Source organism: Triturus cristatus, chromosome 11 (genome assembly GCF_964204655.1).
Source record: "Triturus cristatus chromosome 11, aTriCri1.1, whole genome shotgun sequence".
NCBI lineage: Eukaryota > Metazoa > Chordata > Amphibia > Caudata > Salamandridae > Triturus > Triturus cristatus.
In genome coordinates this window covers 281473332-281495779 of record NC_140594.1, presented here as the reverse complement: position 1 = coordinate 281495779, position 22448 = coordinate 281473332, and the positions used below count along the sequence as shown (strand labels likewise).

The 22448-nt window shown below is 44.5% G+C and overlaps 2 protein-coding genes across 4 annotated transcripts in view; one reads left to right on the top strand and one right to left on the bottom strand.

Moving 5' to 3' along the window:
- The window catches only part of LOC146784040 (uncharacterized), a 52933-nt gene extending 31976 nt beyond the window's left edge, over window positions 1–20957 (top strand). For both annotated transcript variants that reach the window (XR_014970537.1, XM_085633870.1), the window contains 2 exons: window positions 8082–8230; window positions 17494–20957. Coding sequence is in view for 1 of the 2 variants with exons in the window: in XM_085633870.1 (XP_085489996.1) it covers window positions 8082–8203 (122 nt within the window). In the remaining variant the exon portion in view is untranslated. The remainder of the gene's footprint in view (window positions 1–8081; window positions 8231–17493) is intronic.
- The window catches only part of OSM (oncostatin M), a 42489-nt gene that overhangs the window by 5164 nt on the left and 14877 nt on the right, over window positions 1–22448 (bottom strand). Inside the window, exons 3-4 of one of the 2 annotated variants that reach the window (XM_085633868.1) lie at window positions 12416–12502; window positions 8239–8322 (exon numbers count right to left, since the gene is read on the bottom strand). In XM_085633868.1, the coding sequence (XP_085489994.1) occupies window positions 8239–8322; window positions 12416–12502 (171 nt within the window). Of the gene's footprint in view, window positions 1–8238; window positions 8326–12415; window positions 12503–22448 lie in introns of both variants that reach the window. The other variant, XM_085633867.1, reaches the window with a different exon arrangement.

Genomic DNA, 22448 nt, shown 5'->3' with positions numbered 1-22448 from the left:
TTTTGAGGTAAAATATGAAAAATGGGGAGTTTTTCTGGGGTACAATATGAAAAATTAGGTGTTTTTTGGGGTAAAATGTGGAAGAATTGGTGTTTTTTGGGGTAAAATATGAAAAACGGGGTGAATTTTGGGATGAAATATGAAAAATGGGGTGAATTTAGGGCTAAAAATTGAAAAATGGTGTGTGCTTTTGTCTCAAATGTGATTTTTGTGTGTGTTTTGGTGACTCAAAAAAGGAATTCCATGGCTCACGGTTGGGATTGTGGTGCAAAGGTCAGTTCTGGGTTGCACTCACTGAAGTGGGAACAGTGATCTTTATGTATCCTCTATGCAACACCCACTCTACTGTTGCAGTGTGCCTAGTATCAGTATGCATTGGAATGGAATGCAAGTTGACGGCATGCGTTGCAATAACGTTGCCTGTGGCACACAAGTGGTACTCCCGCTGTGCATGGTCGCACAGAGGCCAACATCGAGAAGTGTGGGGGGCTGGACAGCTGTGAGGTAAGAAATGCCGGAAATAACACTGGGTGGTTGCGTGGACGCGGAGATGTGTGTGTGAGCGTGTGTTGTTATAAATTTATTGAGAGAAGTCTCACCTCGAAGCTGTGTCCCGTGTCTTTGAAGCTCCTGCTCTCCTGGGTCTGCGTCCTGGAAAATGAAGTAGGCAGCCAGGTTCCCTCCCCTGAGCCAATCACAACTCTGCGATGCAGCGGTGGGATTGGTAATCGGCAATGGGACTCGTCATGCAGCCAGGGGCCGGAGGGGTGGCCATATTCTCCATGCAGGCTGTAATGCAGCCTGCATTGCGAACAGGGTAGTGCGCATGACTGCTTTGGGTGGCCTGAGTGGGCCGACCAAACAGTCATTGCGCACCTGAGTGGGCATGCCAATCCGCCCATGCCCTGCTCTGTGTTTGGAGCAGACCTACCCACCCTCCCACCACCTGAGGTTACACAGCATAATTACATCAGTTTAGTTATCCCTTGTTTTTAACTTTTGATGGTTTCTTTCTGGCTTCTCGGAGCCCGAACTTCCTGCTTCCCGCCGCTGCTGCCCCTGTGGCCCTGCACCCCTGTCCTAACCCATTGCCGCCTCCCAGTTGATCGTTCCTCCCCCCTCCCCTACTAAATGGCAGATGCTGTGCGGTTGCTCAGCGGACATGCGCCGCTGGCGTGCAGAAGGCACGCCTAAGCCAAGCCCATCTGCGCCCGTGACCTGACCGCAACCAGCACCAGGAACCCTGGATCTTGGGCCCCCCACTGCTACAGCACAGCCACCCTCCACACACTCAACCCCGGAAAAGTCAGAGACAGCCACCAGGCCTCACCAAACACAACCCATGGCCAGTTCTCCTGCCTCCACTGCTGCCAGACCTTAACCACCACCTCAGACTCCAACACAGACGATGCCAGCACCGGCGACACTCTAAGATGCATCCTCCTAAACGTGCACTCCGTGTACAAACACGCCATGGACATCTGTAACCTACTCAATTCTCTCTCGCCCAACAATGACTTCTTCACAGAGACCTGGACCAATGCCTCCTCCGCCCCCGACAACACAACACCGCCATCCCAGACGATTACAAGATCCAGAGGAAGGACCGCCCCAAACACCCGGGAGGGGGCCTCACCATCGCCTCTACACTTCCAGCAAAACCTTCCCCTCTGCCGAACACCTGCACTTCCAGCACCAGCCCAGCCACAACTCCACACTCTGAGGAACCCTCGTCTACAGACCCCCCGGCCCCCGGACACCCTTCGCCACCACCATCACCAACTCCATCGCACCACATGCCATCGCCTCAATGAACAACATACTCATTGGAGACCTTAACAACCCCAGCGACCCCAGCTCCACCATCCTTCATGACAACCTCGCCAACATCGGACTGAAACAACTCGTCACCACACAGACCCACAGAGCAGGAAACACCCTCAACCCCATCTTTGTGGCAGGAAACAGCGTTCACTTCAGCCACACAATGCAAACGCCATGGACCGACCTCCACTGCGTACACTTCGCCGTTGACAAACACAAGGCACCCAAACCAGCCCCACGCACACTTGGGCAGAACTGGAGCAAGGTAACCGACGAGCAACTCAACTCCACCCTTACCCAAGACAACCACACCTGGGCACCAGACACCAATGTCCACAGCCATAGAATTCCACACTTGGATCTCCAACTGCGCATACAAGCTCACCCCACTACGCAACCCTGACAAACAGCACCCCAGGAAAGCCACCTGGTTCACCACCGATCTCCAAGAAGCAAGACGCACCTGCAGACGCCTGGAGAAGAACTGGAGAAACACCAAGACACCCAAAATCTACAGCACCTACAAGGACACCATGATGGACTTCCACAACCAAATCAGGGCCACCAAGAGGGGCTTCATCCACAACAAACTCCTCGAAAACTCCGCCAACTCCAAGCAACTCTTGAGTGTCATTCATGAATTCAACAACCCACGCAACAAAGCCACAGACAGCCCGTCCCAAGACCACTGCGATAAGCGTGGAACCTACTTCCTCCTCTAGATCAAAATACTCTATGACAACTTTGCAGGACATCCAGCAGCTGCCACAGCCCACCCACCACCCCCCAGACACACCAGCCACACCAGCTAGCCCACTATGACCATCTCCACCTGGACTCTGGTCACAGCCGAAGACACCGCCTCGACCATTGAAAGGCATCCACTCAGGGACCCCCACCGACCCCTGCCCTCCTGACATCTACCACAGAGCCACATCAGCCATTGCACACGAACTACAGCGCACCATCAACATCACCTTCAAAACAGGCACCTACCCAGAGGACTGGAAGCGTGAAGAAGTCAGGCCTCTGCTCGAAAAGCCCACAGCTGACCCCACCGACCTCAAGAACAACCGGCCCATCTCGCTCCTCCCTTTTGCAGCCAAAGTTGCAGAGTAAACAGTCAACGGAGAACTGACACGATTCATTGAAGACAACGCCATCCTTGACATGTCCCAATCCGGATTGCAAAGCAACCACCTGGACCAAGGCCACTCCGTAGCCCTCATCCTACTCAATCTGTCAGCGGCCTTCAACACCGTCTCCCAACACACACTAGTCACCAGACTACATGACGCCGCAATACAAGGAACAGCCCTAGACTGGATCCGATCATTCCTCACCGGAAGAAGCCAACGGATCAGACTGCCACCCTTCCTCTCCGATCCCACGTAAATCACCAGCCGAGTCCCACAGGGGTCATCTCTGAGCCCGACCTCTTCAACACCTACATGTCCCCGTCGCCGCCATCGTCCGACAACATGGCCTCAACATCGTATCCTACGCTGACGACACCCAGCTCAACCTCTCCCTCACCAAAGACCCCACCACCACCAGACTCAACTTCCAGAAAGGAATGCACGACATTGCAGTCTGGATGACCAACAGCTGCCTGAAGTTCAATGCTGAGAAGACAGAAGTCCTCGTCCTTGGAACCACCCCTTCAGCATGGGACAACACCTGGTGTGCGCTGCCCTTGGATGCCCACCTACCCCCTCAGACCATGCCAAAAACTCTTGCATCGTACTCAACTCATCCCTCACCATGAACTGACAGGCCTACGCCATCACCTCCAGCTGCTTCAACACCCTCTGCATCCTCCGCAAGACCTTCAAATGGATTCCCCCAGAGTCAAGGAAGACAGTCACCCATGTACTCATCACCAGCAGACTGGACTATGGAAACGCATTCTACGCCGGCATTTACAAGTCCCTACTCCGCAAACTCCAGACATTACAGAACAGCGCCACCAGACTTGTCCTCGGCATCCCCCGGCACAAACACATCAGCCAACATCTAGGTAGACTCCACTGGCTCCCCGTGGAGAAAAGAGTCACCATCAAAATCCTTACTCACGCCTACAAATGCCTACACAACAATGGACCCAAATACCTCAATGACAGAATCAACATCCACGTCCCCAAAAGAAACATCTGATCTTCCAAACTTGCACTGGCCGAAACCAAGCGAATCCACAGAGCCAGAGCAGGCGGAAGATCCTTCTCCCACATTGCATCCAAGACCTGGAATGAGCTACCAGCAGACATCAGACGTGCCCACTTCTTGAACACCTTCAGGAAGTCCCTCAGGAACTGGCTCTTCGGCTAACAGATCTGCGCCCCCCCACCCCCCCTCAGTGCCTTGAGATCCTCAGGGGTGAGGAGCGCGCTTACAATTCCCCTGATCGATTGATTGAGTTATCATCATGTGATAATTATTCCTCTTCTGCACTGCTTGAGGTGGTGGGGCAACGCTCTTCCACCATAGCGGTAGACCTGCCACTGGGGGGTGCATCATCTACGTGTGATAGGCATGAGAGACTCACCCCCCCCGGCCCTCCTGCACTATGCGTCGCACCTTCTCTTTACCTGGACATTGACACTGTGGCACAATCCACTGCACTCTCTCAAAATCTGGGACTCAGCCAGCAGGAGCCTCAGCCAGGTGTGATTTCACTGGGCTGGATACAGTAGTCACCGCCAAGTCCCCTGGTGGACCGCCCGATGCAGTTGATGCAGCAGGGCTCCCTTAGGCATGAAGTTATAGCGCTCAGACCACACAAGTTCAGCGTAGCACAGGGGCCTCACCCTTCACAGCGTACGGCCAGGCCAACATCATCCGGCCTGTGATGCAGGGAGACGGCACACATGTCGGTAATCCCCTCCGTGCACCCGGGTGTAGTGGTGGATTGTAGTCTGCGATGCGGACCTCACTACGTTGGTGCGCAGGAGCACCTCTAAAATTGACTGCTCCAAGGCGTGCAAGGCGGACTTTTCACACAGGTCAGCAACCTGTCCCCATGCGACCTGCCAGACTTGACCACCAGGTACGGGTGATCGATGCACACCAATGTCTCCCGCCACAGCTCATCGACTCCACAGCTACTTAACATTCCACTCCAGGCCACAGATGCAGATCCAGCATGGTATCCAGGCTCCAGACGTAGGTCTAGCGAGTATTCCAGGCTCCAGACGCAGGTCCAGCGAGGCATCCAGGCTCTCATCCTGGTCAACCGGGAGGTTGGGTGGCTTGAAGGGGTTGTTGTTGTGTGCTGCACTTGGCCCTGGCTGCTCAAATCTGCATTTAAACTTTTTTTTGTACATCTTTTCTATGTAAGGTGGACTGATGGGCTATTTTTTCTAAGTCCACACTTGCTGCTTAGCGTGCTTTTTTTTTTATTGCTAATGCCATATCGCTGGATTCCGCCTGCTATCGCCGGTTTTCCTATCGCCATCACACTGAAGTTAGCGGCAGTTTGGGCTGCTGATCCCTGAAGCTATCGCCTGTTAGCGCCGCGTTGGTAATACGTCACTAACATGGCAATAACTTACAGGGATCAACGGCCATAAAACAAAATGTCGCTAACTTGCGTTAGCGATAAATATCGCCACGCCTTGATAATATCCCCCTTTGTCTTCAGCCTTGTTCAGCTATTATGTCACGGAATATTATGTCACAGAACTCCTTGGTGCCTTTCTTCATGTTTAAATTGTATGGCTGGTAGTATTTTAGTATTTTTTCCAAATATCATGACTAATGTCTTATGAGGCATAAACCTGTAATACTGAGTGAAATATGCAGGAAGTGCCTGCTGTTGAACCAGAAAAATCTATGAAACCTGGGAATAGGTCTACATTTAAGGCTATGTCAAAAATCTACTCAGATTACTTCAAATGTATTTAAAACCAATGACGTTTTGACCAATTCATTTCTTAATTGCTTTCAAATTTTCCCTATATGTCAAATTTTTCTGGAGAGTGGACGGCTCAATCAGGTCCATCTTGGGAGGGTACTTGATTGCTTGCTTGCTTCACTCAGTGCAATTGCACCCATGTATTTATGTCATACCTGTTTAAATACATACCAGTCGCAGCTGATGACTCTGTGGTGTTGCGCATTAGCATGACACAATAGAAGGCTATAGGATAACTCTACACTATTCAACTGTCATGCCTTAGGGAGATATATGTAAAGCTGCATGTGTGCACCAGCCAAGTTAGGTCATTTGTGTTTCTAACAGCAAAGTCCAAATAAGGTTGTAAGGAGCATTGGCAAAGTTCCAAAGAACCCAAATTCAACTTTAGAGACCAATATTCTACACCGAGGCAGGGCCTGGCACAGTGAATTCCTGCGTGAATGCATTACATAAACTATCCTTCCAGCATACATGAATATCCCAAGCATGTTGGGCAGATCCGTGACTTTAGGGAGCAACTATTTTGATGCAAACCCTTTTTTCTATAAGAATGGGGCCCCTAGGGATTTGCCTTGCACTCTTCGGGCAACAAAAGCGACACCATTCTCAGCAAATAACGGACATGGGTGTAAAGGGCACTTCGTGTACGCTATGCTATCTTTTGGAAGCTGGCTTGTTCTAGTGAGCTCATCGGCCCACTAGCCCCCTTTTATGCCACTGGATGAATTATCATTTGGCAAACGATTCAACGAGTTTGAGTCTGTCATGACTTGTTCACTCACAAGCTGGATTCTTACCCACATTCGTAGAGACCACTGAATTTGAAATGGGGTTGTGTTTTCTGCCCAAAACAACATTCCACACAAAAACACCATCTCCTTGACCCGACGATGTAATCCTAGTTAGTAGTGTCAGCAGAAAGTCCAAGGACTGAAAAAGCATATAAATTACCCTAACCCAACTGAGCAGGCTTGATGAAGTGCTCTGCCGAGCACTGTGAGGAAAGGTAAAGCAAAGTGAGAGAATTTAACTTTCATCTGTCTCCCTACACGTAATCTAATTTGGGGCATATTATCAACGAATTATCGCCGTGTTGGAGATCGCTAGTTATCGCCTAAATACCTATCGCCATCGCAAAGAAGTTAGCGGGAGTTTTCTACACCGTTCCCTGACACTATCGCCTGTTACCGACTGTTGATAATACATCGATAACAAGGCGATAATTATCAGGGAAAGAAGGCAATAAAAAAATACTCCCGCTAACTGGCGCTGGCGATAGTTATAGCCAGATCTTGATAATATGCCCCGTTGTGTTTAAGTCTGTGGTCTCAAAGACATTAAAAGTGAGTTCTGCAGTGTCGCTTTTTTCTCAGCCCACAAGATCAGTTATCTCTTTGCACAAGAACCTCAGTCATTATTCCCATGTGTCAAACGATTTGTTCCATTTTTATTTAAATCAGGAAATTGGTCGACCAATTTCCTGATTTAAATAAAAATGTTTCTATGCTATGTCTGTCCTGGGTCTTGAGGCCGCCCTGGACTGTTTCATACTTGAAAATCTTTCTATGAGTAACATGGTCTGGCTAGATTGTAGGAGTAGGTAGATGTTAGTTGCCCAGGTAATTCTTACTTCTTCTACCGCTCCCGTTCTTCATGAGGCCTGTTGCCATTTCCACTGCTTCGTGTCTGAGTGAATATTTTCTCCAAGCAGGAAGTGAAAAGAAAGTCCGATCGCGGGAGTCAATGCTTTTCTAAGATAATTTGGTCACATCACTTAAGCCCATGTTTCAGAACGGAGGATTTTCAAATTGTTGCTTATGCCCCCCTTCGGTCAACCAATTGGCTCTCTAATAGTAGTTTGATCCTTTTATGTAAATTTAACTAATGTGTTTATTAACTTGTATCGTACTGTTTTAATTTTTTGTGTACTTGTATGGTTACTCACAGCCGAATAAAGATGAAATGATGAAAAGAAAGTGCAGCAGCGAGGATAGGGTTTATGTGGCTTGGCACACACTAGGGCTATCCGCTTATAGTGCTTGAGCATGTTTCTTAGCACTGTTCCAAAAGAAAAGGGAAATCTTATCCGTATAAAGGCGAGGGTATGGGCGCAAAAGATTCAAATGTACTGCATTGAGTAACTTTAGTTGAGGAGATACTGAAGACAAAATGTGTCCTGATTGAGAGCAGCTGCTCAAGAAGAGTAGGCTCCAGTCTAAGGCAGACAGTAGAGGCGGCAAGAACTGATAGCATCTAACATGTGACACAGAACACACGGTGTGCTGGTGTGCTGGTTCTGACATTGCAAAGGTTGACAACAGGCTCTCAATTGCTTCTACAGGTTTCCAAAGAGAGACCAGACAGTACCTTCACTGTGAAGCGAGTGCACTGAAAAGAGAGCAAGAGCGAGAGATAAAAGCCGGGACTGACCTGTTCCAAATATGTATATGGTCACCGAGATGACACAGTGAAGCCGTACAAAGACACCAGGTACTTACAAAGAGATCGAAGAGCCGCTTGATCTCCTTCTCCATTAAATCTGCCTTGGCTTTGCTCTGATTCAAGATGTCCCGTTTGTTTCTCTGCTATGAATTAAAATTACAGAATACACAATTTTATTACAGAATTACACTATATGTCTGTATGTATATATATATATATATGACACAACAATCAATGTGAAAAACAGTTTTGCATGGTCAATAACTTCACCTTCCATGACCAATTTGCACCAAAGTTTGGAAAATCACTTTTAAAACCTTAATTCTACAAAATGAGGTAACTATAACTCGTGCCATAAGGTAACTATAACTCGTGCCCCCACCATGCACAGTTTTCACATCAATAATGTTTTTGCAAATGTTGCAATGATATTATCAATGATGTCATAGAAGATTTCATGAATGATATAATATGTGGGGTAATTAGCAATGCATGGCGAGGGCACGAGTTACAGTTACCTTATGGCACGAGTTACAGTTAGATTTATCTGAAGAAACTATAACTGCTGAATTTCTATGGTTTTGTGTCGATAAAATGTGAACATAACTATAACGTCCCTCTAACTTTTGTTTCTTTCTGTGAATTTCTAAGTTTTTAAACATTCTTTCTCCTAACAATAACATTAGTGAATGTTTATCCTTTTTTAACGTAAAATAATATTTAATTAACATGCATTAATCCGACTGCCGATTTTGGCACCAGGGCCTGGCCTGGCCAGTAAATGGTGGGTGCCCTGGCCCCACACAGGGCACCCAGTTTCTTTTTGTTGGGGTCATCGGGGGATCCTCAATGCCCCTGCAGTCCTGTCGGCTCCCCACCTTCAGTGGGAACCGGCATTGCTCCCGCACAAAGGGACCGGCAAAAAATGCTGCTCCCTGAATGCAGGACCAATTCTTTCATCTGTTTCCCTGCCCGCAAACAGATGAAAAGTCCGCTCCCTGTGGGCAGGAGCATTTTTTCTTCTCCCACCCGGAGGGAGCGGACTTAATGTTTGCTCTCACTTGGCAGGAGCTTTACATTGCTCCTGCCAAGCAAAAGCAAACACAGTTTTTGAAACCGCTATGTCCCGGGTGTGGGCATCTCGGTACATAGCAGGAGTCCGGGTCTGGGGCATGGCGACCCAGGGAATTTAATGGCTCCGGCAGGGGGTCTACACGACTGCCCTCTCTTTGCATTGAACTGCTGAGCCCTGGGTGATTGGCCTCCTCCCCGTTGTGCATATCGGCTGAGCCCTGGGGGAGGAGGTTCTCAGGGCTGAAATTGGCCTGGCAGGGGGGGGCCAACGTTTATGTTTTAAAAATTGCTGGAAGATTAATCAAGCATCGATAAAGTTATTGGCAAAACAAAAAATGCCCTTCCTATGGAAACTTGGTCCTAACTATAACTACCTACTGGCGACTGCAAGTAAGTAATATATATATATATATATATATATATATATATATACATATACATTATCTACTGGCGGTCGCCAGTAGATAGTTATAGTTAGGACCGTGTTTCCATAGGAAATCTGAAAATTCTATTTTGAATAACTTTGGCGCCGGTTGACGAATCCTTGCGAAATTTTCAAAACTAATGGGGCGCTCCGTTCAGCTCCTACCCTGAAAGTCTCGGGGTGATTCGTCAAGCGGGGGCCGAGAAATAAGGGGGGTCCCAAAACGTGTTTTCCCCATGCATTTTCCCATAGGACCTTTAGTCGAAGGTACAGCCCGAACGGCTGAACAGAATTACTTGAAATTTGGCAGAGAGGTAGTCCTCAGGTCAGGGAAGTGCCTTTTGCATATATGGAGTCAATCTGTTCAGTAGTTCCTGAGGAAATTGCAGTTAAAGCACATAAATATCTATAGCCGCGCACCGTCCGTGCACCGTGCGCGCACGGTGCGCGCACCCTAACGTGCGCGAGCGTAATTCTGATTGGTGGTTACATGGCAGTCAACGTTCGAATCGGTCGAAATCAGGAATTGTCGGCCGCCATTTTGTTTGTTGTGGGTGCGAGAGTGAAAAAGAGAGGTGGCGAACGTGAAAAGGGGGCAGGGTAGAGAGTTCCTGACCCCCTAGCCTTTGTCAGGGGGTCCGTAAAGGACCCAGAAGGGTGAAAAAACATTTTTTTTTTTTTTTTTTTAAATCGCGGGGTGCGCGCACCGTGCGTGTACGGTGATAAACCATAAAAAATTTAAAAAAAAATTTAAAAAAATTAGCATTTAAAAAACCGTACAAATTCACTTAAAAACCCATAGGTTTCACACACGTTATAGTTAGGAATTAGCATTTAAAAAACCTTGCAAATTCACTTAAAAAACCATAGGTTTCACACATGTTATAGTTAGGTGGACATTTCACTCGTAAAAAACCAATGAAATTCCACCGTTATAGTTAGTTCAGATAACTATAACTCGCGCGACCGCCACTCTATCACAAGGATGATGTCATCAGTGATGTCATGAGTGACGCCACTGACCATGTCATGAGTGATGAAATATGTGACGTCATGAGCACTGGATTGCGGGCGCGCGAGTTATAGTTATCTGAACTAACTATAAAGGTGGAATTTCATTGGTTTTTTACGAGTGAAATGTCCACCTAACTATAACATGTGTGAAACCTATGGTTTTTTAAGTGAATATATATATAAAAATATATATATGTATATATATATATATATATATATATATCTACATATATAATTCTACTAAAATTAAAAGGTCTTGGATGACAAGAGACTGAAAAAGGATCGTAAACCCCACTGCCCTGTCCACACCAAGACTAGGGCAGGCAATTTGAGTTTGAATACACACCCACGTAGCCACAGGTCTTGGGTTTAATACAATAATAATCTTCCTCAACAACCAAAAAAGATTATATGGGCCTCTAACCCTCTGTACCGACAGGCAATAGTGGTTCTTATCACTTCCATTCCCGACCTTGCCTCAGTGAGGTATTTAATTTTCACTTCATCGAAGTGCTATTTGACCGTCCTAGCCTCCCCAAAGAGCTCTTTGGGTTTTTATGTGCCGATGTTTCTTTCTTTCTCAGTGGAAGGGGGTTAATTTCCTCTTACCATGCTTCTGTCTTGTTCAAGGGTGGGGGAGTTAACTTCTCCTACCACCATGCCCAAAGGGAGAATGATCTTTAGTGCATCGTTTGCCACTGTCTTTGCCAAGGACGGGGAGATTTAGCCTCCCCCCGCATTGCCCAAGGGCTATGGAATAATGATAGGCAGAGCTAAAGCCCCAATACCCTGTTGGTCTTTGTAACTGGCAATCAGGGTAGAGGGTTGGTTTGCTGTCTCAAGCCTCCATCACCCTTAAGAGAAAGAAGAGGATGGAGATCCGGCACAGCTGACAGCTGCCCCAGTCCCATGTTCACATCTGGAAATAGACTACCTTGGCAGCTGTCTCGATCTTCCTTAACCTCATTTTGTTGGGATGAGGAGCGAGACAGCCGACATCTGCCCATGTCCCATGTTCACAGTTGCCAACATGTCACCAGGATGCCATCAGCTGCCCTTGGTCTCTATGACTCTGATCTTTTTGAGGATGAAGGATGGCCGAGACTATGGATATCTACCTCAGTGCCGGGTTTGCAATTGTAACCACAGCACTGGGGACACTGCTTTTTAGGCCATAAATACCCTCAACTGCTACAAGGCTGGGTTTATTGGGGCGGAAGGGGGAGGAGTGCACTGAAAGGACTTTTGTGTAAGTTTAAACTTGCTGTTGTAACTTTACTACTTTTTGGTATTCACAAACTGCAAGCGTAATTTTACTCTAGTAATTTTACAATTGTGCTGCAGTAACTTTACAGTAGTAAAGTAACTACAGCAAAAGTAAACTTAAACAGAAGTGTAAAGCTTATCTTTGTCAATCAGGTGCACAGGGCCTGATTCACAAACGTAAACTTACATTTTGTGGTACGTCTACTACTGTTTTGGTATTCCCAAACTATGAGTGTAATTTTCCTACAAGTAAAATTACTAGTACTAAAATTACACTTGTAGTTAGTTTCAGATAACCAAAACATTAGTGTAAGTTTACCTTTGTTAATCATGCCCAGAGCACAGAAACTTCAAACTTACTGTATTGCCCTCTTTGGTTTTCTCCTTTTTAATCTCTCTCTCATTCCGAGGCTGACACACAGTAAGAGGAATGAACAGACAAAGCTAGTACTTACATCCGCTTTGAAGAGCTGCTTGAACTCCGACTCCATGTGTTCTGTCTTCCTGATCACACTGTTTTTTTTTAACTGCTGTTTGCGCCCCTGTCATGAATTATAAGTACAGTATCACTCTGATTGTATACAACACACAATACCTATTACATGGATGTAAATGCAATTAAAGCAGCCCATATGCTGACTACGAAGGTTACAGGAGCAAAGGAGTATTTGTTTGGCCTGCGACGGAAATCCGTGGGAGTAATCACACCCTAATAGGGCCTATCGACCGCCAGCTACTGTTACCCGATAGCTCTCTGTAGCAGACGGACTACAGAGTCAAGGGTTTTCAAGGGAAGTGCCAGGTGAGGCAACACTGTTGGAAATTTGGTGGATGCTCATGGATACATGATGCAGGGGAAACCCCTAGTGTGGGATGGTGGAAACTGCCAATTTATGGGAGAACTCTTACTCCTATAGACTGTAAGTTATGCCTCATTGCTTGCATACATTCCAGAACAGCAACTCTCCCAATGGCAGCGACACATGAATAGATAGTGTCTAGAACAGGACACCTAAATAACTCCCAATAGATTTAGCCAGAACCTAGTTATGGGGTGCCCAATAATTAAGTGGAGGGTATCAGGGCTGAATTTAACGATTCTTGCTAGTATCTCACTCCAGTAATCTTACTCAGATGTTTCCAAGCACGGAATCTTAGAAAATATGCAGGTCTCAGAATTAACAGGTCCAATCTTGCATGTGGTTCCTTGAATCAGGGTCATTTACCTTTCACATTTTCCACCTTCAGGCAGTGCTGTCAGCCCACAAAGAAACATGCACCATGATTACATATCCTCCCAAGCCCATTGCTATGCCTTTTGCCTTATAACCCAGTAACAGTAATAAGATAATTCAACCCATTGAACGCATTAAACCCAAATGCTTCCTTGGATCACCATTATTATTTAGGCTGTTTATTAAATATGTAGTCACATTTGCACCAATAATAAGAACTAATGAATTCCTCTTTCTCCAACAGATCCATTCCTGCCACACATAAGCAGCAAAGGACTGCTGAAAAAGAACACTATGAATGAAAGTTACCCAGCCAAATAATTGTGCAAAAAATATCCCTATTAAAAATGTCCCTCTTGTTGCTTAAATGTTTTAAAATCTGAAGTATCCACCCCCAAACTAACCAAACATATAGGGTCCTATTCACAAACTGCAATTTGTAGTACTTTAGTAGTACTACATTAGGATACTAAAGTACTACAAGATGCTATTTACAAACCTTCTAGTGTAAATTTCTCTTCACCTCCACCTCCCCTATAATTACTATGGAGAGGGCCTCATACATGTAAGTTTAATACTTAGTAGTAAATGTAAGTTTAATACTTAGGGGGTCATTACGATGTCGGACAAAATCATTTCCGCTCAACACCGCATCGGTCATGAGACCGACCGACACCTGGTTGGCTGTCCCGACTGCCCAATTAGGATGCGACCGAACACTGTTCAGTCGCATTCCTATTTTTTACTATGGGAGTATGCATTCTGTTCGTAAACCGGTCATAATGCATGCTCCCATAGTTAAATGGGAGGTGCGATTCATCCCTGCACCCCGTGGCAGGCACCTCAAGGCAGGGATTGTGCCCTCTCGGCCTCCAACCGGAGGCCATGCACCCAATGGGTCCCTGCTGGGAGACCCCAAAGATGCTTTCTGACATGGTTTCCATGTCATACAGAGCGGCATGGAAACCATGTCGGAAACCATCATAGTAATCTCAAGGGTGGAAGGACCTGCTCTTGAGATTACTTGCAGCATTCCGACTGGTGGACGGGCTCTCCGAGCTCATCGGAAGCCAGCCGGCATGACCAGTTGGATTCCTTTCCAACCGCCTCCTTCAAAATGAGGCGGTCGGAAAGGAATCCGACTGGCCCATTACGATGCGGCTCGGAAGCCTCTGACAGTTGATCAGAGCCTTCCGAGCCACATCATAATCGGCCCCTTAGTAGTAAATGTGGGAGGGACCAAGGGGGAAGGCTGGTAAAAGCGGCATACTTACTACTAAATTTGAACGGGTTTAGGGAGGAGTAGGTGGGGTTTACACCTACCCACAAAAGAGTAAGCCAATTGCTATTAACTTTAATTTGAATTAAATCTATAATTATTTTTCTGAAGTTTGCATTAAAAATATATTCCCACCTAAAATAAAAAAATATGCATTATTAATTTCTAAAAGTGATATATATAATTTAATTAAATGTAATTGTATTATATTTTAATAAACGATAATTCTACATTAATTTATAAATTCGAAAAAGGTTGTTAAAATACTTTATAATAATGTGATCTCCTATGTGTATTCAGTTATTCACATTGTAACAATGTTTGGAATGTAATGTTTTTCTATTGTATATGCGTTGATGTATGAGGTTTACCATTCTATATATGTGCGCCTAGAAGCTAGATCCTGTTTTGACAACACTGGAATTTTGAGAGTTCCATTGAAGACAAATGGAATGGTGGATGGCCAATGATGACACAATATTTCTTGTTTAACATCCTAATGCATGTCATCTGTTTCTCCCTTTTCAGTTGCGATTTGCGAGTTGCCTCAGTTGGTGGAATGTTCTAATAGTTTTGTCCACATTCTGCCTCAGGCTATAACAGTTGTTAAATCACCTCTCACCCATTATAGCCTCAGTACATGCAGTGTCATAACAAGGATGCCATTGGCCTTACCGAAACCAAGTAAAATGGGCCCCTCTAGAGCCTTGGTAGGCTTGTAACACACAACTATAAATATGATACTGTCAGCCCCTTGCACCAGAGTGCCCTGGTGAAAGTGCACCCATCCAACTATAGAGAGCAGCATAAGTGCTGCAGAGGAAGAAAAGCATAACTTCTAAAAAAGGTATACACTAGTAACAAGAAGAGACAGTACATTTTGACTCATTCCAAATAAATACATGCTCAGTTATCTCATTGGTGTGCACACTTATAAATCTACAAAGTCCCAGCCAGCGAGCAGAAGTACAGTAAATATGCAAGTCATTATTTTAATATTATATCACACACAGTATAAATGGGCTGCTACATAAAGCTTCAGGTTTTTTTTGATTAAACAAATGCTTTCAAACTGTATATTGCAATCAGACAGTCCCTATTCTAGTGTAAAACTATTTTGAGTCAGTTTCTATTAGAAAGGCAAACACCATAACACAGCAGGTAAAGGTCTTACAGTACATCTGAAAAAGAATAACTGTCATCATGAAGCCTTGAATGACTCCATCAATTTAAGCCACATGCTGGCTCCCATGCAGCCTTTACATCTGTGGATTATTCGTACCAAGAGAAATAGCTTTACTGAGGTTGTGGAGAACAGAATAAACACCTTTTTTTATGGCTGGTGCTTTCCCACTACCGATCCTAAAGCGAATATTTATTTAAAGGTAAATTCAGTGGCGTAGCAAGGTCAGGTGGTACCCAGTGCAGAAAATTTCTTGTCACCCTCGGCTTGACAAAATGGCAAACATATGTGTTTAAAACACATATTTTTGCCATTTTGTCACCCCTCTCAGTGATGACACCAGGGGCGCCCGCTCCCGCCGCACCCCCTTTCGTACGCCACTGAATTTAAAATAGATTAGTGCACAGTAAAAGCAACTTGGCTGAGGTTTATTACAAGGAGTACCGGGTTAAGACACCCCGGTCAGTGAGAGGCAGGGGCTAGGAACGAGCTCTCAGTAGCGAGCTGCGGCGCTGAGTTAGCAAAGACTGTAGAGAGGGGGGAGGCCCCAAGACAGCCCAAGGGCAGAGGAGACCTGGATTGGAGAGGACAGCAGCTATTACACTGCACTGACCAGTCTCAAAGAAACACCAACTACTCCCCATTTTCGTCCCCATTGTACTATGTAGAGTTAAAGTGGTGCGCATAATGCTCTAAACAGATACAAAGGTGCTTCAGAAGCGCAACCAGTGTATTCTGTTCAGAGCATGCAGCACGTGACCTAGCTTCGCCGAGCCATGAGTTGAGACTCTGTGATGTCCAAAGGCTGAAACGCCTCCATTTCCCAACTCGTCCCCCTGTGACGACTTGGGAAAGGGAGGGGTGGTGAGAGTCAGCTTGGAATTGAGAGTCATCATGGTAAACAGGGCTGATACAGTATACGCGCGGGGCTGCTGTCAAAATATGACGCAGCATCACGTCATTACTGGGCGGCACCCAGGAACCCCGGGCTAGCACCTTGTCAGCCCATAGGCTGACGAAAATTCACACCCATAACTGGCACATGCGCACTAGCATATGTGCCCGGCAAAGAACCTGCTGACCACCTAACATCCGTTTCGAGGAGTGTCACTCTAGGCACGCAAAGGCAATTTGGATGGTAATTGCTCTTTAGGTCTCGCCTGACCCAGCGCATGCGCTGGTCTGGCGAGACATTTTGTGAAGGCTCCAAAAAGTGCTACCATGGCCAGCCTAGAGCTACAGTGCATGTGCGCGGGCGCGCGCGCCACGTTTGATCGCGATTACTTTCACTTTCACGGCCGCTTTGATGTTCTCCGTGAGCCAATGCTTCAATAGATTGCAGCAGTTAAAACAAGCATTGGCATAGCCAATAGTTCTCGCTTTTGAGACCTTATAAGTATTTAGTTATGCAACTGTTGCATGGCTAAACACTTATAAGGTCCCAAAGGCGAGACCTATTGGCTATGCCAATGCTTGTTGCAATTGCCATCCATTGGACTTGTAAAGCCCATGGGGTGCAGCCCCTTCGCCCATCATCAGGAACTGCAAATGCATTTGAGGTGTGCAGATCAGTGTGCCGGTGGTGATGTAGGGTGCTCCATATAAAGGAGCTGCTCTCCACCTAAATTAAGGAACTGCACAGGTTTGTGAATAGCATTCTGCAGTACTTGAGTAGAACTATTGTAGCATTACTAAACATACTGAAAAGTGAATAGGCTCATTGTTTCTGGATGCATTTATGTGATTTTGTAATGTTTGTTAGATTTTAATATCATAACATCAGTACTTTATTGCACAAATCAAAAGTACTGATAATGAATGTCCTATACTTTACAGACTCAGACAACAAGTTAATAATTCTGAGGCTGGCAATACTGCCTTCCTGCGACTGACCCATCTACAGGAGGGAGTGCAGTGAGCAATAAGAAAGAACAACTACCATCACAAAGCATTATCTGGTCTCTCGTTCACCGACAGCTGCTGCGGTCCACCTTCCAAGACATCTGCGCATATGAACCTTATTAATTTATTCACATTAAAGACAATGTTTCTGTGACATTCATGGCATGGCCAGAGTTTGCAGAATTGGCACTACTGCTGACAGTTTGAACACACTCCAGTGGCCTTTGCTACCCTGCTCTGCTCCTTCCCGTGCTGTCTGCCTCTCCACGAGCTCTCGGCTGCTCTTACAGACTGAATCCAGCCCTCTCTCAGAGCCAGATTGTCAACATTGGTGGGCTTGACACAGACAGGGCACCGAGCGGAATTACAAATCAAAAAAGCTGAGTAATAGCTGCGCGCCCCCTGCGCCTGTTGCTTGGGCCTGTAATGTGGGGAAAGCATCTAACAGTTATGACCCCCCTCTGCAGTGGGCAATAATGTTATATTATAGCGCTAATAGGTACATGATTAAACAATGAAAGGAAAGGGGAAGGTGTGGAGCATGCATCAAAGCCTCGGGCTGCAATGTCCAATAATCATAATAAATGAAATTAGGACCCATAGTGTCCATGTGGACACATCACTGTGTTGACCCCTCTCTAAAGAGGGTGCCCTGCACACTGTCCCATACCCATCCACAACCCGTGTCACAGGTCATATTAACGGGCTAATAAATGGAAGATGGCCACACGTGCTCTCACTCTAGTTTACTACACCTAACCTAGTGCCTGTGTCTTTCCCCAGCCCAGCAAGGGTCTAGAGCAATGGAGGCTGTTTTCTGTTCGCAGCTAAGCTTAGTGAAAAGGCCATGAGGGGAATGATCTAAGTATACAAACAAATGGGATGGGTCTCTGTAGATACACAGATATAACTAGTTTACAAATGGCAGAGAATATTTTCATATGACGATTATTGCCTACTTCGCAGAAATTTGTCATTGAACTGGGGACTACCTATATAGGAGATCTAATTAAATTAAGGCCACTTCTTTTAAGAATATCAATTTGAATGAAGCTCGTGGTGAGTTTCACAAGTAAATGATTCCGATTACATAGCTTTGGATAGTGTATTAAAGATTCCTTGGTCATCATACATTAACAGGGTCTGCTCCTGGTTGGAAGTTCCTGAATTATTTAGCAAATATGATTTCATAAATACCACAACTAAGTTTTAATAAAAGATTTGTTTTCTAACTTTTGTGAGAATATGAGAATGACAAGAGAATGCAGTAAACCTACGGTGAGATCACATGCTATTGTTTCAACCCTGGGGATTATGAAACCCTATCGTTCTTTTGTAATCAATTCAGAACATTGTTTTTCTCTCACATGCTTTGGATTGAATATCACACATTTTTTAGGGGTGTGGAGCCTGGCTTCAGGAACTCCTGTGTTACCCATGTGATAAGAAGTCATCTCAGAGCACAATGCACTTTTTGCTTTTTTGTAAATTTTTTATGTACTGTAGCACATTGTATTTACTGCCTAAATTGCCTGCATCTAATATAAAACATTTCAGACCTGCGTTTTTTTTTTATTTAACAGCTTTTATCTCCTACAACTCCTTTGGCTGTAATTCATTTTGTCCAATCCGCTCTTAGAATAAGGACATTTTTAAAGATGGTTGATTAATAGATCCGTGTGTAGATATTGTTTTGAGGATTTAGTATAAAGTTTTACATGTGCTTATAATTAATTATGTTTTCAACATTGTTTGTATATTATGAGATTGTGAATTATATGGATTTTTATGTCTTATTTATGCAAAATAAAAAGAAATTGATGCTGATTAAAATAATGACTGATTCCCTTTTAAGATCATAGATCTCTAAGGCGACTTGCAATATCCTTAGAAAGTTATTCAGTGGATACATTATTCCCTATGATTTGATTTGATTTGATGTATGATTTCTACTGCGCCCGAATCACCCCCATTGGGGTATCTCAGCGCTGTGACTGCTAGTGGCCAACCAAAGGAGAGTTAGAACAGTGTCGTTTTCAGCAGTTTTCTGAAAGTCAGGAAGTTGGGGCATTGACCCAACTGGGGGGGGGGGAGCTGATTCCAATACCGCGGGCGAGGTGGGAGAATGCTTTACTGCCCATGTGGGCTAGTTTGAAGCGTGGGACATGGAGGAATCCTTGGTTACTTGATCGCAAGGTTCTGGGTGGCATATATCTGACCAGTTTTTTGGTCAGGTAGCTGGATCCCATGTTGTTCAGGGATTTGTGATATGTTTACACCATCGCAATTCCTACTAACTGCTTACATCCTCAGTGTGTTGCTCTTTCATATGAAAGAGATAGGATGTTTGCAGACATGGAAACTAAAAACAGAATAGTATTCTGTAGTAAGCGAGTAGTACCATTGTAGTGCTACTAAATGTACTGCAAAGTAAATAGGCCCCATTGTTTCTGGACTGCAAAATTAAACATACTAAAAAAGTAGACAGATATTTATTGCAAAAAGATATTAAAATCACTTTCATACAAGTCAGATTTTTTTAAAGTTATACCTTAGAAAGTGTACAAACTTTCAGGGATATGCTATTATTTGCCATAAAGATCTCCTTTCTACGGGTCTCTGTTCATCTAGAAAAAGTAATCAGAAGAAGGAAAAGCTTGGTTTCATTTTCATTGTTTAATCTGCCGCTTTAATTATGCTCCCTGGCCTGCTTTTCCCTTTGGTTACTGGTTCTAACAGCAGATATTATGATGTCAGAACTCAAATGTAATCATTTATTACAGTTGAGCAGCTATGTCACGTCATTATTACAGGAGACCAGAGATGGTAAAATAAGGAAATGAGAGATGTGCTTTTATGTATGGATTTCAGGCTCGCATGTTTTACAGAGACATATACATGGGTTTAATACTTATATAGAATTTGACGACCTCCATGATTTCTGGGGTCATTAACTCTGTCTTCTCTTTATTCTGGTTTATGTGCTTCCTTCTACCCCATCATAGCACAGGCTAGAAGTAGAGGGCACTAGAACTGTATCCAACAAGGGAAACATAACGAACACTGGCAGAGAAAATAGATATGACCATAGTAAGCTTGTGCCATGGTTATTATGTACTTTTTAAAATGGTCAAATGCCACTAAAATAGAAAGAAGACAGAAGGAAACATGAAACAGCCTATGCGGCTATATGTTTGCAATACAAAGTTTAAGTAGAAAAAAATAACCACTGCATATATTTTGATAAAATAATACAGGTTCATCCTAGCAGGTAGATGTACTTAGAACAGGTATATAAATCAATATTACTTTATTTCGATTTAAATTTATAAATCATAAAAAGCATACAATAAAAGACAATCAATAAGATACAATTCTTTAAAAGTTATTAAAACGGGAGAAGTAAAAAAGAAAAAAAAGAAAAAATCTTTCCAGAATAAAAAGGAGTGCTTTAGAATAATCGAGCATTCAGTGAACATAGCTAAAAAAAAGTTTAAAATTTACACAATTATATCATTAGATAAAATCAATGATTCTTTAATCTAAAGTCTTTCGATGGTAAACAATAGACTTCAAGAAGCTGGCTACTGTAAATGTCAGTAAATCTCCTTCCAACATCTGCAGGAACAGAAATGCTGGGCGACATTGCCTGAGCCCTAGACTCCTCAAAATAGGAACAAGTAATTTTTTCCTGCTTTCAGCAAAGAATTTACAGAAAAGAATAGTATGCATAGTTGATTGTGCAGATATAAGGTCACAGGGGCAAACCGGTAGATTTTTTACCCAATTATTCTGAACTGGGAAGGCTATTATTCGGTGAAAAATATTCATCCTGAGTCTTACCAATAAATAGCGTTCATGATTTGTCATATTTAGGGTCAGATATGGCTGCAGGGTTGGGACCAGTTGGATCATTAGGCTATGGGTGACAGATGGTTTAGTAGCTTCACTCAATAGCCTCAACTCCTCCAGATGGGCGAGTGCTTTGGTTTTTAAAGTTTTTCTTGACACCTCACATATTGACGAGGGATTATAGAAATACTTGTCCCAGCCCAAATCATGGAGGAAAGTTGCAATGTACCTCAGCCACTTAGACCTATGAGCGTTATCCAGGTTTAAGCAGTCCGAGAGAAGTGATTGGGAGAGGGTCGCTTTATCTGAAGTCCATATTTTACGCCAAAGCAAGAGAGGCTCCACTTTTGCTAGGTCCACCAGATATACAAGTCCCAATTCTAGATGGCAAGCAAAAGTGCTCGTACTTCTCGGTACTGAGAGAAGAGACCTCAAAAAACAGTTTTCGACTTTCTGGATGATATCTAAGTTCACAAAGCCCCATAGGCCAGCCCCGTATAAGGCCACTGACAAGCATTTGGCTTTATAGATCTGGATGATTTCATTTGGGGCTCTATTGCCCAATTTCCTAATAAAGTTAAAAAGGGCTGTGACTGTTCTTAAAAAAAGTAATCTTCGAGTTTCCACTGCTGCTTTCCATGATAATTTGTTGTCTATTATTATGCCCAGGTAGGAATAAGTGTGGGTAGTAGCTATCTTTTGGTCGTTCAAATAAATACCCCTCATTTTATTAGCATTTGTACGGGAAGAGTTTGACCTCATGACAAAAGTTTTAGTTATGTTTATCCTGAGGTCAAGGCTTGCCATGAACGTGGAATATCTACTCAGATTTTTTTGTAGTTCGCAGGGAGTACGTGCCAATATAACCGAGTCATCTGCATAAAGTAATGCAGGTATTGGGCGTTTACATATCGTTGGGAGGTCCTGGGAACCCTTCAGCATTTCCTTCTCCAGTGCATTGGTATATAATGTGAAAAGAAGAGGGGCAAGGACGCATCCTTGTCTAACTCCTTTTTCTACTGGAAAAGGATCAGTCA